Source organism: Salvelinus fontinalis, unplaced genomic scaffold, assembly GCF_029448725.1.
Source record: "Salvelinus fontinalis isolate EN_2023a unplaced genomic scaffold, ASM2944872v1 scaffold_1417, whole genome shotgun sequence".
NCBI lineage: Eukaryota > Metazoa > Chordata > Actinopteri > Salmoniformes > Salmonidae > Salvelinus > Salvelinus fontinalis.
In genome coordinates this window covers 23,523-40,548 of record NW_026601626.1, presented here as the reverse complement: position 1 = coordinate 40,548, position 17,026 = coordinate 23,523, and the positions used below count along the sequence as shown (strand labels likewise).

The 17,026-nt window shown below is 40.6% G+C and overlaps 1 protein-coding gene across 4 annotated transcripts; it reads left to right on the top strand.

Annotated features, from left to right (window-relative positions):
• The first annotated feature begins 492 nt into the window (after positions 1–492).
• LOC129849281 (uncharacterized) lies at positions 493–10,422 on the top strand. Of its 4 annotated transcripts, XM_055916211.1 has the most exons (9): positions 493–588; positions 4,299–4,413; positions 8,608–8,657; positions 8,779–8,848; positions 8,939–9,025; positions 9,119–9,217; positions 9,340–9,420; positions 9,531–9,635; positions 10,079–10,422. In XM_055916211.1, the coding sequence occupies exons 3-9, from the start codon at positions 8,623–8,625 to the stop codon at positions 10,247–10,249; spliced, it is 648 nt and encodes a 215-aa protein (XP_055772186.1). In that variant the 5' UTR covers positions 493–588; positions 4,299–4,413; positions 8,608–8,622; the 3' UTR covers positions 10,250–10,422. The 4 variants fall into 4 exon arrangements, with proteins under 4 accessions (XP_055772186.1, XP_055772184.1, XP_055772187.1 ...); XM_055916209.1 differs by lacking the exon at positions 4,299–4,413 and having other exon boundaries at positions 8,608–8,652; XM_055916212.1 differs by lacking the exon at positions 4,299–4,413.
• Positions 10,423–17,026: the final 6,604 nt, after the last annotated feature.

Sequence of the window (17,026 nt, the reverse complement as noted above, 5' to 3'; positions counted from 1 at the left end):
CCATGAAATCAGTGATATGGTAAAGATTGCGACATGAGAGGGAGTAACATTTCTAGCTGAGGAACAATTTTGGGGTTTTCTCACAAAGTTTATAGTTTTAGACTGCAGTTGCAATATGTTTTTTACACAAAAAATGATATCTAACCATACAATGAATACTTTTGTAATTAATCAAACCTTTGACATATATTTTTGACTATTTCCAACGAACAAGCTAGCTATCGAAAAGTGTCAGCGTGTGTAGTTAAATTAGCCTGCTAACGTCTCCATAGCTAGTAGCATGTAATCAGGACATGACCAAACTGTTGCTGAGATAATAGATGTTGAAACTTCCAAGGAGAAAAGAGGCATTGTGAAACTCACTCATATGCTTGCAGTGTAAAAAAGGGGGGTGAATGCGATTCATAACCGAATACCCCAACCAAGGAGCAGCTTCCATTTGACAAAGAAGCTCTGAATCGTCTGTGGCCGATAACTGAGAGAGCAAGGAAGGAAGGGAAAAGGGGATACTTTGCGGGAGCTAAGGCTTTTGTTAATGGAAGGGAAATTCGCGCTGACGCCTAGTTTGTTGACTGCTGGACTTGTCAAGTGAGTTGTGCAGGACTGAGTTTTATTTGCTAATTTGATAAAACTAGATATTTATTGAGGAAAGAGCATTGTTTGTGTGAGCCAAACTTTTTTTATATATATATATTTTTTATGGCAGGGAAATTCGCACTGACACTTAATGTTAGCTTAATGGCTATTCGTTTTTACCAATCTATAGTACAATGTTATTTGGAATTGTATAAATATATATCATTTAGATCAACCACTTACGTGGTGCAAAGGTATGTTTTTATTTGCAACTAGTAAGACCTTTTCTTTTTATGAGAACCCGATTCATGTGAACGTATACAAGTTTAATATTCTTCATATAGTCACTTTGATCGTAAATGTCCATTTCTGTTTTTTCTATTAATGCCAGGGGAATCTGTCATTTTTTGAAAAGGAGATCTTTATTTTTGTATTGTAAGGGTAAGAGTGCCGATTTATTTCATTCAAGAAACTCGTGCCTGTTGCACAGATACTGCGTTTTGGAAGTGTCAATGGTGATGATATGAATGACATTTGGTTTTCATTTGGTACTAATCGGTCAGCAGGTGTCCCTATTTTAAAAGGCAACTTTAAGGCTCATATATTGAGTCATGAAGCAGATAATACAGGGAGATGGATTATACTATTGGCAGATGTTAACCATGTTCAATTCATTGTTGTAAATACTTAAGCTTCCAATAACAAGTCAAGTAACTGTATTTTATTTAGAGACATTGAGAGGAAAATAAGTAAAATGATGTCTAAATTTCAATTGGCCAAAGTAATATGGGGTGGAGATTTTAATACAGTTGTTAAGGCTGTCACTCTCCTCATCCTCGGACGAGGTGAGGAGAGAAGGATCTTCAGACCAAAATGCAGCTTGAGGGAAATAAGCCATCTTTTTATTTGGAAAAAACTGATGGCAACACGAATAACAAAAACACTTTCACAAATACAAAACAAGAAAACGACGTAGAACGAAACCTGAACATAAACTTACATAACTGAAACGTAAACTCACGAACAGGAAACAGACGACATCGAAACGAACAGCCAAACAGTCCTGTATGGTAAATACATGCAACGACACAGGAGACAATCACCCACCAACAAACAGTGAGAACGCCCTACCTAAATATGACTCTTAATTAGAGGAAAACGCAAACCACCTGCCTCTAATTAAGAGCCATACCAGGCACCCAAAACCAACATAGAAACAGATAACATAGACTGCCCACCCAAAACACATGCCCTGACCATAAACACATAAAAAACAACATAAAACAGGTCAGGACCGTTACAACAGTATTACATGATAATCTAGATAGATGGCCTCCTATGGATAGCAATTCTGTTTGTGAGATAAGGAATATATGTCTAAGGTTAGGTGTTCTAGATATTTGGAGACATAAGAACCCAGATAAGATTATGTTTACATGGAGTACCAAAGATTTATCTATACAATCCCGTATTGATTTCTGGCTGATATCTGAAGATATTGCTGACAAGGTTGATACAGTCTCGATTGAACCATGGATTTTAACAGACCACAACGGGATCTCAATAAAGATAAATATGCATGGTTTGTCAACCCAAAAAAGTTAAAGGTTACTGGAAAATGAACAAGACTTTACTAGAGAATGAAGTATTTAAGAAGGAAGTAGCAGGAATTAATGATAAATACAGGAGTTGTGCCTGTGTTATGAATATGTTTGGGAGCTAATATATATTATACTGGGAGCTAAGGAAATTTGATTAAGGCTTTTGGCTATTTCAATGGGAAAAGAAATTGCTCGTGCCAAGAGAGAGAAAGAATATGACATCATAAAGGGAATAATGGATTAAACTAAAAAAAGGGAACTAACTAATCAGGAATTACTGGACCTATCATCATTGCAAATGCAGTTAGATTGTTTCTACGAGGAAAAGGCCCGGGGAGGGTTTGTAAGAGCAAGATGATTAAAGATATTTCTTTAATTTAGAAAAAAGGCCAGGCGAAAAGACTTCCTTCCATATGTCAATTAATGATTAATAATACTCCCAATAAAAATCCAAAAGAAATCTCTCAGCATGTTTCCCAGTTTTATCAGAATCTGTATACATCAGCCCAGCCAACTTCCAATATGTATCTTTTCTTAGACAATGTAGCAAAGAAGTAGCTAAGAAGATAATGATTTCAGGGATTTTTGTGATGAGTTATCTGAAATTGAGATAAGACTGTATTAAAAGCCTGAAGGACAATAGGTCCCCTGGAAATGATGGTTTAATAAGCGAGATTTATTAATCATTCAATGATAAATTGATTCCTTTCATTCTTGCTATGCTTCCTGTAATTAAGGTGTAATTACTATGATTCAATGGACATGGGTGGGGAAATATTTGTGTGACGACCTAAAATGGGGGCAGAAGCTCACCAGCACCCCATCTTATATGTCCAACCACCCTGAACGTCAGACTCTATTGAAACACATAGTGGTGTAAAGTACTAAAGTAAAAATACTTTAAAGTACTACTTAAGTAGTTTTGGGGGGTATCTGTACTTTACTATATATAGTTTTGACAACTTTTACTTTACTACATTTCTAAGGAAAATAATGTACTTTTTACTCCATACATTTTCCCTGACACCCAAAAGGAATCGTTACATTTTGAATGGCTAGCAGGCAGGAACATTGTCAGTTTGATGTACTGCCAAATACTCTAAAATGAAGTTGGAAGCGACTTATGGTAGAGAAATGAACATTCAATTCTCTGGCAGCAGCTCTGGTTGACATTCCTGCAGTCCGCATACCAATTGCACAATCCCTCAGAACTTCAGACGTCTGTGGCATTGTGTTGTTAGAAATATGCACATTTTAGTGGCCTTTTGTCCCCAGCAAAAGGTGCACCTGTGTAATGATCATGCTAGTTAATCAGTTTCTTGATATGGTGCACCTTTCAATGTGGATAGATTATCTTGGCAATGGAGAAATGCTCACTTTTTTTTTTTCGGCGTACAGAACATTTCCCGGGACCTTTAACTTCAGCTCATGAAACATGGGACCAACCTTTTACATGTTGCGTTTTTTTGTTCAGTATAATTTATTACAAATATAGCCGTATACAGTCCTCCAGATATCTGTTGACAAGGACATACATCACTGTGTATTTGTTACACTGTACATACAAAAATGGCCAAACATTTTTTTGTTTGTTGCCATTTTCCATTGTTACTAACTTGTACTGGTTAAAAGTATGATTAAAGAAGAAGAAAAACGTTTATTTTTTGCAAACCATGTTTAGTACTTCTAAAAGAGACAATGACAAATTCATGGTTCAACAAGATATTATAGTCATCAAAAGGGCAGAAATTTAGCATTGATATACTTATGATACAGTACTTTACAGCTTTGATTGGTCACAGAATATATGACATGAAGGGGTGATGTAATTATCTGAATTACTGTAGATTTGAATAGTTTAGTTAATCAAAAGTGAAGTATGGTTATAGGTCCAATGGGTGTTGTTCATATACCACTCTGACTCAAAATCAATATATTAGATACATACTATTTATCAGCATATTGACAGATTATTGCTGGTTGCAAGTTATTTTACCCTCTTTGTTTCTTTTGGAACAATGGCAATTAAGTTGATTAAAATTAAGAATAGATAGATGGGCTACCACTGGTGTCACAGGCATTGTCACAGGTCTTGACCACCATGTTGCGATGCTTCTTTAGGATCACGTTGTTGTTGTCAGCATAGAAGAGTACAGAGATGGGACTGAGCTTGGTGGTTGTGCAGCACGCTTTGGGAACCTCACCTGGCTTCAGAAGGTGAACCTGCCATTAAACGGTAAATCAGACTCATTCATACATGCACTTTCATATAGTCAATGATAATATCCTGTTATAAAAGAGATGGGTTATTTAAGCAGTAAGGCCCAAGGAGGGGTGTTATATTGGCTATATACCACAAACCTCAGTGGTGCCTTATTGCTATTATAACACCTACTCATTCAAGGGGTTTTCTTTATTTTTACTATTTATTTAACCTTTATTTAACCAGGAAGGCCTCATTGAGCTGGCGCAGTGGTCTAGGGCACTGCATCGCAGTGCTAGCTGCGCCACCAGAGTCTCTGGGTTCGCGCCCAGGCTGGGCTGGGTTCGCGCCCAGGCTCTGTCGCAGCCGGCCGCAACCGGGAGGTCCGTGGGGCGACGCACAATTGGCATAGCGTCGTCCGGGTTAGGCCGGTAGGGATATCCTTGTCTCAGTATGTAAAATGTAATAAAATTTATGCACTCTACTGTAAGTCGCTCTGGATAAGAGCGTCTGCTAAATGACTAAAATGTAAAATGTAAAAATTGAGATTTAAAATCTCCTTTTCAAGAGCGTCCTGGCCAAGATAGGCAGCACCAAGTCATTACAAAAATACAAACAAACAACAAGTAATCTAGTAGAAACCATTGAATTCACAAGAGTATAACAAAAATCAAAAACAGCAAATTAAAAACATTGACAGGTCAGGGAATCAGTCTCAAGATCATTCATCAGTGATTTAAAAATACCAATCGGGACAAGTTCTTCCAGTTTAAAAGTATTTTGTAAAGCGTTCCAAGACGATGGCGCAGAGTACATAAAAGCCCTTTTACCAAATTCAGTTCGGACATTTGGAACAGTTAGCAGGATAAAGTCCAGCGAACAAAGAGAGTACCCACCACATTTCTGAACAATAAAAATGCCCAAATAAAAAGGTAGTAAACCCAAAATGGCTTAATAAATCAAAGTATACCAGTGACTGAGCCTACGGGTGACTAGAGAAGGCCAGCCAACCCTGGTATACAAAGTGCAGTGGTGCGTAAAGGTTTTGCAGTTTAAAAAAAATCTCAAAGTGCCATGGTAAAGGGTATCAATTGATCTCAAACACTGAGCGGAAGCATTCATATATAAAATATCTCCATAGTCTAGTAAAGGCATAAATGTAGCTGATACTAGCCTCCTGGCTTCAAAAGAAAAACAGGCCTTATTCCTAAAATAAAATCCCAATTTCAGCTTCAATTTTTTTGTAAGTTGTTGAATATGCAATTAAAATTCCAAGATATTTATATGAGGTTACAACCTCAATCTCCTTGCCCTGACAGGTAGTAATAGGTGAAAGCTTCAGAGGTCTATTTCTTGCTTTAGAAAACACCATTAGTTTAGTTTTGTCAGTATTGAGGATAAGCTTCAATTGACACAAGGTATGTTGAACAGTATAAAAAGCAGTTTGCAAGTTCTGGAAAGATTTTGTAAGAGACGAGGCACAACTGTAAATAACAGTATCATCAGCATAACAATGAAGTTGCGCATTTTGGACATTTTTGTCTAAATCATTTATATAAATAGTGAATAAGAGAGGACCAAGTACAGAGCCTTGGGGCACACCATTAAAGACAGACAATTTAACAGACATAAGCCCATCAAATTGAGTGCACTGAGTTCTATCAGACAGATAGTTAGCAAACCATGCAACTGCATGCTCTGAAAGACCTACACTCGAAAATCTCTGCCTTAGTATAGCATGATCAACTGTATCAAAAGCCTTAGAGAGATCAATAAAAAGTGAGACACAGTGTTGTTTTTTGTCAAGGGCTTCAGTGATATCATTTAAAAGCTTCATGGCTGCTGTAATTGTAAAAAACAAATGATAGTCCCACTAAGCCCAAACCAGATGGGATGACGTATAGCTGCAGAATGCTGTTGTAGCCATATTGGTTAAGTGTGAATTCTAAATAAATCACAGACAGTGTCAACAGAAAAGCACCCCCACACCATATACCCTCCTACTCCATGCTTTATGGTAGAAAATACACATGCAGAGATCATCTGTTCACCCACACTGCATCTCACAAAGACATGTCAGTTGGAACCAAAAATCTCAAATTTGGGCTCCAGACCAAAGGACAAATTGATTGTGTTTCATGGGCCAAGTAAGTCTCTTCTTATTGGTGTCCTTTAATAGTGGTTTCTTTGCAGCAATTCAACTATAAAGGCCTGACTCACACAGTCTCCTCTGAACAGTTGATGTTGAGATGTGTCAGTTACTTGAACTCTGTGAAGCATTTATTTGGGCAGCAATATCTGAGGCTGGTAACTCTAATGAACTTATCCTCGGCAGCAGAGGTAACTCTGGGTCTTCCATTGCTGTGGTGGTCCTCATGAGAGCCAGTTTCATCATAGTGCTTGATTGTTTTTGCAACTACACTTGAAATATTCCGTATTGACTGACCTTCATGTCATAAAGTAATGATTTCTCTTTGCTTATTTGAGCTGTTCTTGCCATAATATGGACTTAGTATTTTGCCAAATAGGGCTATCTTCTGTATACCCCCCCCCCCCCCCCCCCCCCCCCACCTTGTCACAACACAATTGATTGTGTCAAATGCATTAAAAAGGAAAGAAATTCCACTTTTAAGAAGGCACACCTGTTAATTGAAATGCATTCCAGGTGACTTTCTCATGAAGCTGGTTGAGAGAATGCCAAGAGTGTGCAAAGCTGTCATCAAGGCAAAGGGTGGCTACTTTGAAGAATCTAAAATATATTTGGTTTTGTTTAACACTTTTTTGGTTACTACATGATTCCATATGTGTTATTTCATTGTTTTGATGTCTTCACTATTTTTCTTCAATGTAGAAAATAGTAAAAATAAAGAAAAACCCTTGAATGAGTAGGTGTTCTAAAACTTTTGACCGGTAGTGTAGAGCCTTCAGTGCTTTTTTCCGTGGGCTGTGGCCCCACCTTGTCTGAATTTGGTCAATATGTCCTCCAAAAGACTTTATAGCCCACTGTGGCAAAGATTATACTTTCAGGAGTTAAACAACACAATAAAAAATCACCTTGTTTGTCTCATTCTTCCAATCTAGCTAGTGACTTTATAAAACACAATATTTGGTATTTGTATTTTATATTATACCAACGATATAGGAAAGCAACTGGTAGCAAAATAGCCAAAAACATAAAATTAGTAATTCATTCAAGGTTATCAATAGAACATTGTCAGAAAATAATAGTCTAAACCCAATGTCTCTATCAAATATGGTTGAAAAGTTACCGACGATTTACTCTGAGATTTAACCTCACAACACCAAATATGGAACACATACAACCAAGTGCGGTGCAGTCTAAACTAGTAATGGTCACAGCAAATGATCATTATTATTTCATCAACACTGTCAAGTACAAGTATATGAATGTTATAATATTGTAGAGAACAAGCTAATGATTAATTCTATGTAATTTCTAATGACATCAGGCAAAGAAAACGATGTATGGACATGAATTTCGTAGCTCCCTCTTGAATTGACCCTTTTTCTCTCTACATTGTATAGCAAGTAAGTGACTATATAAAAATAATATATGTCATTCATCAGACACTTTTATCCAAAGCGACTTACAATAAAACCTGCTGTCGTTTATGTATGGGTGGTGACGGGAATCGAACCCACGACCCTGGCTTTGCAAGCGTCATGCTCTATCATGGTCATGGGTGCACCTCAGCCACGTTTAAGGTCCTAAACGATATCTTAACCGCCATCGATAAGAAACAATACTGTGCAGCCGTATTCATTGACCTGGCCAAGGCTTTTGACTCTGTCAATCACCACATCCTTACCGACAGACTCAACAGCCTTGGTTTCTCAAATGATTGCCTCGCCTGGTTCACCAACTACTTCTCTGATCGAGTTCAGTGTGTAAAATCGGCTTCCTGTAGCCTGGGCCTCTGGCAGTCTCTATGGGGGTGCCATAGGGTTCAATTCTTGGGCCGACTCTTCTCTGTATACATCAATGATGTCGCTATTGCTGCTGGTGAGTCTCTGATCCACCTCTACGCAGACGACACCATTCTGTATACTTCTGGCCCTTCTTTGGACACTGTGTTAAATACCATCCAGACGAGCTTCAATGCCATACAACTCTCCTTCCGTGGCCTTCGATTGCTCTTAAATAAAAGTAAAACTAAATGTATGCTCATTGGTCACTGATTTTGAATGCTTGTTTTGTTGTCGTAGGGTTGGGAGGAGGACATGCTGCCTGAGGAGAGGGAGGTTCCTCTGGTAAAGTGAGTTCCTCTAAATGTCTGTGTAGTCTGGGCTTGTCAGATGCTGAAGGATAGTGGTCATAATGCTGCTATCCCCCATTGACTCTAATGGTTGACATGCTCCAATCCCTCCCTTTCACAGCCTCTACCTAACCACCAAGAGAGTGGAGGACATCGCCCTGAGGCTCGTCTCCCTGCGCCAGACCATCACTGTGAGTGGACACATTTTTCTTTTTCTCTCTGTGACTTCTTGTTCTCTCCTAGAGGAAGATGTCTCACCCTAACTCTTCCCTCTCCCCTAGACCCTGCTTGGTTCCACCCTGAGCAGGAACCATCTGTTTGTGGCGGGAAAGGTCCTCCTGGGCGCACTGGTTCGGGCCAACCACATGGTAACTCACTAACGCATTCTCTGTCAAGGGAAAGAGAGCGCCCCTGAGGTGAAATGTGTTCTGTTCACTAAGATGCTCTTTTCTTTGTCATAGGACGAGGCCAAGTTCATCCGTACTTATAACGACTTTGTGGACTACCTGAGTGACCCCTCCAAGCGGAATGACACTGAGAGGGAGCTGGCTGAGGCAAAGGTGAGTTCATTAACTCTTTCAAGTCTCACTGAGTTCTTCCACATGCATGTCTTCTATACATCACAGTAGCTGATCTATATGAAATCATTCCTATTTTCTCCAAACGTGTTTTCTTGTCCTAGATCCATCATGTGAACATGATAGATGTCCTCTTTGAGCTGGTGCTGTTTGGGATGATGACAGCTCAGAAGTCCCTGATGGTCGTAAGTAGCATTTCACTGGTACATGTTTTGATATCTCTCTATTAGCAGTTTCACTTAAATTCCTCTTCTCTTCTATTCTCTCCTCTTTTCTCCTCCTTTGTTTCCTTTAGCACGCCGGTGGGTTTGTGGAGGATCTGTACGCTCTCCTGTACTCCTTCCTGCCCACTGCTGCCAACATGGAGCCAGAGGCTGACAGATACCTGCTGCTGCTCAATGTAAGAGTCAAGAGGTTACTTCCTGTTTACTTCCATATTCTTAGTGTACTTCCTTTTTACTTCCTTATTCATGGTTAACCAGGTTCCAATGTCATTTTAGGGGGAGTATTTCTAATTGTCTCTCTCCTCTTGATAAGCTAGTAACTCAGAGCCATTTTCTATGTGTTGTGTGGTGTTCTCTTCAGGGCGGGCTGATGGCTCTGCTAGATGACATGTTTCTGGCCTGGTACTTTAACCCAGAGTCTCTGGTCACGGAGCTCTCCAGCCTCCTGGAGTACCACTTGGAGAACCTCATGGCCAGCATGTAGTCCTACTGCAGGGACCATACTCCTTTCTCATTCTCTCTCTCTTTTGAAGGATTTGAGGACTTGAAGTGCTTTATTGAACCCTGATTAGTTAACACCCATTAATTTAATGTATTCTCTTGTTTTCTCTCCCCACAGGATTATTGTGACACTTTGCCACCCAAGAGGGATCTAGACACCAATGCACTACATTACTTTGCACTGAATTTGAAATGTTTAAATAGTCTGTCAGGGAAAGAGCAGGTGTCCTCAATGTTTTGTATTATCAGTGTGTGTAGTAACCTGGTACAGTATAAAGTTTACCACTAGAGGGGGTAATTGCTTCAGTCTTGAATGTTACTTCTCACTATCCCTACTCTACATTAACAGTCGGCAATTGTAGACTCCGGTGACTTGGGTATCTTAGTTTTTTAAATTTGCCATTAATGTCTGAACCATTTACCATCTTTCCCACTGAAACCAGTAATGTTAGCATTCATGTGAGAGAGGGTGTAGTAGTTCATACTGACCACTAGTTGGATCCACTAATTGTGGACGACATCCTTGTCTATAGTCGAAGCAAAGAGGAGCACGACTGAAACCTCCGCGCGATGCTGCAGAGGTCCCGCGAGAGAGGAGTCCGGCTCAACCCGAGAAGAGCACAGTCGGCGCTACAGAGGTCAGCTACTTTGGACATCTTCTCACAGCGACTGGAATCAAGCCAGATCCACAGAAGATCTCAACCATAAAAGAAATGGAGCCACCAAAGAACCGTGCAGAGCTGGAAACAGTGCTTGGCATGGTCAACTACTTAGCCAAGTTCGCACCCAGCCTCTCCAATGCTAATGCACCCCTGCATCAACTGCTAAAGCAGTCCAGTGAGTTTCTCTGGGACAAGCAACACGACATTGCTTTCCAGAAATGTGAAAGACTTGATCACGAGAGAACCAGGAACAATCCTTGCCTACTACGACCCCGACAAAGAGCTCAGACTCCAAGTAGACGCATCGAAGTATGGACTAGGTGCAGTGCTACTGCAAGAAGGAAAGCCCATCGGCTACGCTTCCAAATCTCTCACAGATTGTGAAATCAACTACGCTCAAATTGAAAAGGAGGTCTATGCCATTCTGTTCGGATGTAAACGTTTCCATCAGTACGTATATGGACGACAAGTCATTGTGAAATCCGATATGTCTTGAACGACGCCCCTCAAACACCAAAGAGCCAATGTTACCTCACTGTATCCCAGACCGACCCTGGAAGGTCGTGGCAACCGATCTGTTCACCTGGAACAACAAGAACTACATCATAACAGTTGACTACTACAGCAGATACTTCGAACTCGACAAGCTTCACAGCACCACATCTGCAGCTGTGATACACAAGCTGAAAGCAGCCTTTGCCAGGCATGGCATTGTAGAGACTTTAATATCTGACAATGGGCCCTGTTACAAATCAAATGAGTTTGAATCCTTCACAAAAGCATGGGAGTTTACGCGTCACCACAAGCCCACATTACCCTCAAAGTAATGGCCTTGCTGAAAAATCAGTGCAGATTGCTAAATCACTCATGGATAAAGCAGACAAGAGAGACCCCTACCTCAGCCTCCTTGAATACCGCAACACTCCAGATGACAACTTAAAATCACCAGCCCAGCTGTTGATGAGCCGCAGACTTCGCTCAATCCTTCCCAGCACCAACCAGCAGCTACAACCTGAGGTCGTCAGCTACAAGGAAATGCATGAAAAACGTGCACAGAGACAACAACAACAAAAGCGATACTACGACAGGTCAGCTAGACCACTGCCACCACTGATCGACGGAGAGTCAGTTTGAATCCAGGAGCATGGCCTCTGGAAGCCAGCAGTCGTCATCCAGCCAGCTGACACTGAACGTTCATAGCACGTCCTCACCGCAGAAGGAGCAGTGTACCGCCGCAATCGTCGTCACCTACTGAACACAAAAGAACAACACACTGATGAGATGAACTGTTCCCCTGAAAGAGAACGTGATGGACTAAACACACACATCACAACATACACCATACTTACCTGCAACACCACAAGAGCTGTTGACTGACACAGAAGCATGCTCAGCATCATATCGCACAAGGTCAGGAAGAGAGGTCAAGCCCAGAGCTGTCCTAGAACTGTGAAATGTCAAAGGGTGTAGGCGGATCGCTGCCCTAAAAGAGTTCCACACTGTAAACTTGTTATTGAAAGTTCACTTGAAATGCTTTGGTATTGTATTTGTTTGAAATGTTAAGATGTATTTCTACTGTGAAAGCTGAGTTGCTGAGAATCCCTTGTTCGAAAAGTAACAGTATGTTGGACCATTGTTTCAGAGTCTATGTTGATTCAGTTGGTGTAGTATAAAATATAAATGGTTACTTACCTTGAGTTCAAACTGCAGAGCATGTTTTCAAAAGAAACGCTTAGAATATGTAAACATTTTTCTTTTGTTTTAAAAGAAGGGGGATGTAATATTCATATGTGTAAACATACTGAGTAATAATTGGATGCGTTTTATCGCCATATCATACTGTGCTATGATTGGTTAAGACCACCCAAATGGTTAGGTCATGGTCAGTTTGATCCTGGTTGGCGATACGTGAACATGCCAGTTATAGCTAGCTAATAAAGAGCTATGTTAAGAAACATCCTGTAGTACTGCATTTTATTATTTTGTACAAAGTGTGCAAAACAAGACAGTGCAGACGAGGAATGCAGTGGTAAGTACTTGGCGCTAAACTCAAGCGAACTTTCAGGATGCTTCCATCTTTCCATAACTAGCTAGCTTGACCGGCGTTGTCATTTCAAGGGGGTAAACTCGGCTAACCTATGTAAGAAATTGTATTAGATATTGGTAACTTGTTTTAACAACTTCTCAACATTACCTATAAGTTGACACAACATACACACCCCCTCTTTCTCTTGGACATATGCTGGACACATAGGACATATACACGGCACCCACAATTCCCCTCCCCCATGACAATCACACAGACACACCCAACCCATGGTTGGACCTCAGGACAAAGAACTCTCAGGAACCAATGGAACGTGGACACCAGGCCTGATCAGGACTACCCAAGACCCAGATCGACCAATCGGAAGGCCGGACTCGCAGATCTACCTACTTTGCTTGTTGTCTATATAGTACTGAACAATTCTGGAAACTCCCTTTTTTCCGGACGATTCACTAGGAGTCAGACTGAAAGAGCCTTGCTGCAAGATTTTACTAAGATATCTTTACATGTAATTCAACGGCCTTATTATAAAATTATCCACCTCGTCCTATTGTCTCCTCTTGTTCTCCTGTCAACAGTAAACGTTTTATTAACAGACTTGGTAAGCAGAGGATGGTCAAAACATATTTTAATTCGGCCCAATAGAAAATTCATAGGACAGGAGACGAGAGGGAGAAAGATTCCAGAGGAGAGGTGACCTTTGAGGGAGAATCGCGATTCAACCCACACAGGAAACTGATCAGAGAGCTCGAAACTAAAGAGGTGAGCAGATGCCGTTTAACCGAAATCTGTATATTGTATTATAGCCAATATCTAAATTTAATGATCAGGAGTACTGTGGTGAGTGTGAATTGTTGCTAAATTTATGTGGAATTGTTTAGAATCTAAGGCATAGTGTAAGGATATCTGCGTTAAAAATGTATTCCAAGTAGTCTGATAACAGTGAGGAATTAAATGAATTTTGTCTGAATATATTCCAAGTAGTCTGATAACAGTGAGGAATTAAATTAATTTGTCTGAAATGTATTCCAAGTAGTCTGATATACCAGTGAGGAATTGATGAAATTGTGATATTGTATGTATTCCAAGTAGTCTGATAACAGTGAGGAATTAAATGAATTTTGTCTGAAATGTATTCCAAGTAGCCTAATATACCAGTGAGGAATTGAATAGCGAACCTGAGTCTACTGGAGTTGGCATTCCAGTAGACAGAAGGCTATGCGTGTTATTCTGTATGTATTCCAAGTAGTCTGATAACAGTGAGGAATTAAATGAATTTTGTCTGAAATGTATTCCAAGTAGTCTGATATACCAGTGAGGAATTGAATAGCGAACCTGAGTCTACTGGAGTTGGCATTCCAGTAGACAGAAGGCTATGCGTGTTATTCTGAATGTATTCCAAGTAGTCTGATAACAGTGAGGAATTAAATGAATTTTGTCTAAAATGTATTCCAAGTAGTCTGATATACCAGTGAGGAATTGATGAAATTAAATGATGAAATATGAAATAAGTTGCATGAGCAGAACCGAGACTAGTCGATAACGCCAAATCAATCTGGGTGATTGAACGTTCCACGAGACCGAATGCTACTAATTAGCTATATGCTAAGTTCAGGCTGCAGTTCATAGTGACCGCCGAGTCAGAATCTGTGGGCCGCGTTGAAGCAGCCATTTGCGGCTGATGAGTTGACCTGCTTTTCCCCTCTTGTGCTGTTGGCAAATCCTTAAGGGTTAGAATTCATTTGAAAATTATTATAGAAGCGCGTGAATTACTAGTATATTGTCCCCAAAGGAAATTTCCGAAATGTTTTGGCAAAGTATTTAATTAATCGAAAAAGTTCAAATTAATCAGAAAAGTTAAAAGAAATAATATCTTTCGAATTAAAGACCTTATAGTTGCCATTCCAATTATATCAGGAGCGCCTGAATTCGTTAGTATATTGTCCCCAAAGGAAACTTCTGAAATATTTTGCCAAAGTATTTAATAAATTAAATTAGCGAAAAGCAATAATGTTTTTTATTAAAAGTACCTAAAACTGTCATTCCAATTATAACAGGAGCGCGTGAATATATTCGTATATTGTTTCAAAGAGATATAGCAGATATATTGTTGGAAAACGAAAATAATTCATCGAATACACGGCAATAAAATCCTTTGTCCACGCGAGTCGGACACGAGACTGGGGGAAGAGAGGGGAAGAAAAATACATCGCTGGTTTCGATCAGTAACGGGCTAAAGTATACAAAGATAATAATAGACCCAGACATAGCTTAACGACAAAATGACCACGACTATCGTCCCCAAACACAAATTCAACGAATATTTAGATCAGAGAATGAAAGACAGAGCAGGCGGGAAATTACACTACAAACCCGTTAAAAAGATTTGGGAGGAAGTGAGGCTGAAATGGACTCAAACAGGTTTTCTTAGTGGAGTCGCCCCATCAAAAGGGCAACTCCTCATTATGGAGAAAGAATTGGAGGAAGCAGTGAAGCAAGGGATAGAATGTGAAGTTGATAAGAATAAGAGTCACTTATTTAAAAAAAGAAGGGACAAAGCAAAGGGAAAAGGCACAGGCTGAGATGAGAATGGGTTTATGGGCAATTGAGGAAATTAGGAAAGCTCTCCCTTACCGGAAACCTGATACGATGGGAGTGGTCACTGGAGCACCAACTGACACCAAAGAGGGCAGGCCCAATAATAATGATGGCCCACCTACCACCACAGCAACCCCATCGGCCCCCACCCAGCTATACCCAGAACTGCCACAGGGAGAGAAAAAAAAAGCACCACCTCCCTATTTTCAAAATCCATTCACTCAGCAATCACCTCCCCCCTTCCAGGGCATGTCTGACGAATATGCTCCATGGCCCTGAAGCTGCTCACCACTAACCTACACTCATCATTGACCTGGACTACTGAAGCATCAAAGGCTTTTGCACTCTTGAAAACAGATCTCTAAGTGGCAGTAGCCTTAACAGCACCTGACTAAAAAAAAACAAGTTCCATCTGGATGTTTCTGAAAAGGAAGGATTTACATCATCCATCCTTTTCCAGAACCTAGAGGGGGAGAGTAGAGTGTTGAGGTATCACTCCTCCAAACTGGGCCACATTGAAGAAGGACAAACCACATGCTCCAGGTATGTGGCTGCAGTGGCAAAAGCTATTGGAAAAACAGCCCACATGATAATGTGCCATCCATTGGAAATCCACACCCACATGGGGTTGCAGCATATCTAATGAGCAATGGTTATACACAGATGGATGCCGCTATAGAGGAGAAGAAGGGAACATAGCAGCATACACAGTGGTGCAGCAGCTCCCGGATAGATCACATGTGACTTTGGAATCTGCCATCATCACACAACCTGCATCAGCCCAGCTAGCTGAAATCATAGGGTTGACACAAGCTCTGGAAAGAGCTGAAGGAAAGACTGTGAACAACTACACCGACTCAGCTTATGCTCATGGAGCAGTCCATACGAATGGATCACAATGGCTGAGACGCAACGTCATCACCACAGGAAACCTTCCAATCAAACACAAGACACAGATGGAAAAACTGATTAAATCGGTCTCACTACCTAAGAAGGTGGCCATCATGAAGTGTAAAGGACATCAACAACTGAAAAACAGAGTCAGCAAGGGAAATGATGCAGCTGATAAAGCAGCCAAGAAAGCTGGTGGATACACCCCGAGACGAATGGTACTACGGACCCAACCAGCTCGGACTGAGCTCACAAAGCAACACATAAAATAACTCCAGTTCACAGCAGGACCCTGTGAATACTCAGTATGGGGACAGAAAGAGGCCACCAAGGGACCTGATGAACTGTGGAGATGCCATGATGGCAGACTAGAGGCCCCAGCAAACCTATGTCCAGAACTAATACGAGAAGCTCATGGGCCCACACACGAAGGCAAACTAAAGACTTTACAGAAGGTGTCCCACATCTGGTGGCACCCCCACATGAAAGACATGACAGATTTGTTTTGTGACGAGTGTAGCATTTGTGGTAGACACAATCCAAAGAAACCATATCAAACGCCCATGGGTTCATACCCAGTCCCAAATGCTTGTTTTCAGGACATCAACATAGATTACACAGATATGGGGCAAGACAATGTGACAAATGGAAAAAGGTACCTGTTAGTTAGGGTAAACAGGTTCTCTAAATGGGTTGAGGCAATGCCAACAGCAGGGGAGGATGCAAAATAGGTCATTAAGTGGCTGCAAACCGAACTCATGTGTATTGTTTAATGACAAACGCTCCATGTACCAATAGGGTCGGATGTGTAAATGTCAACTGATTGTTGTTTAATGATGGGGTTAGTGTACAGGCCACAATCTCATAA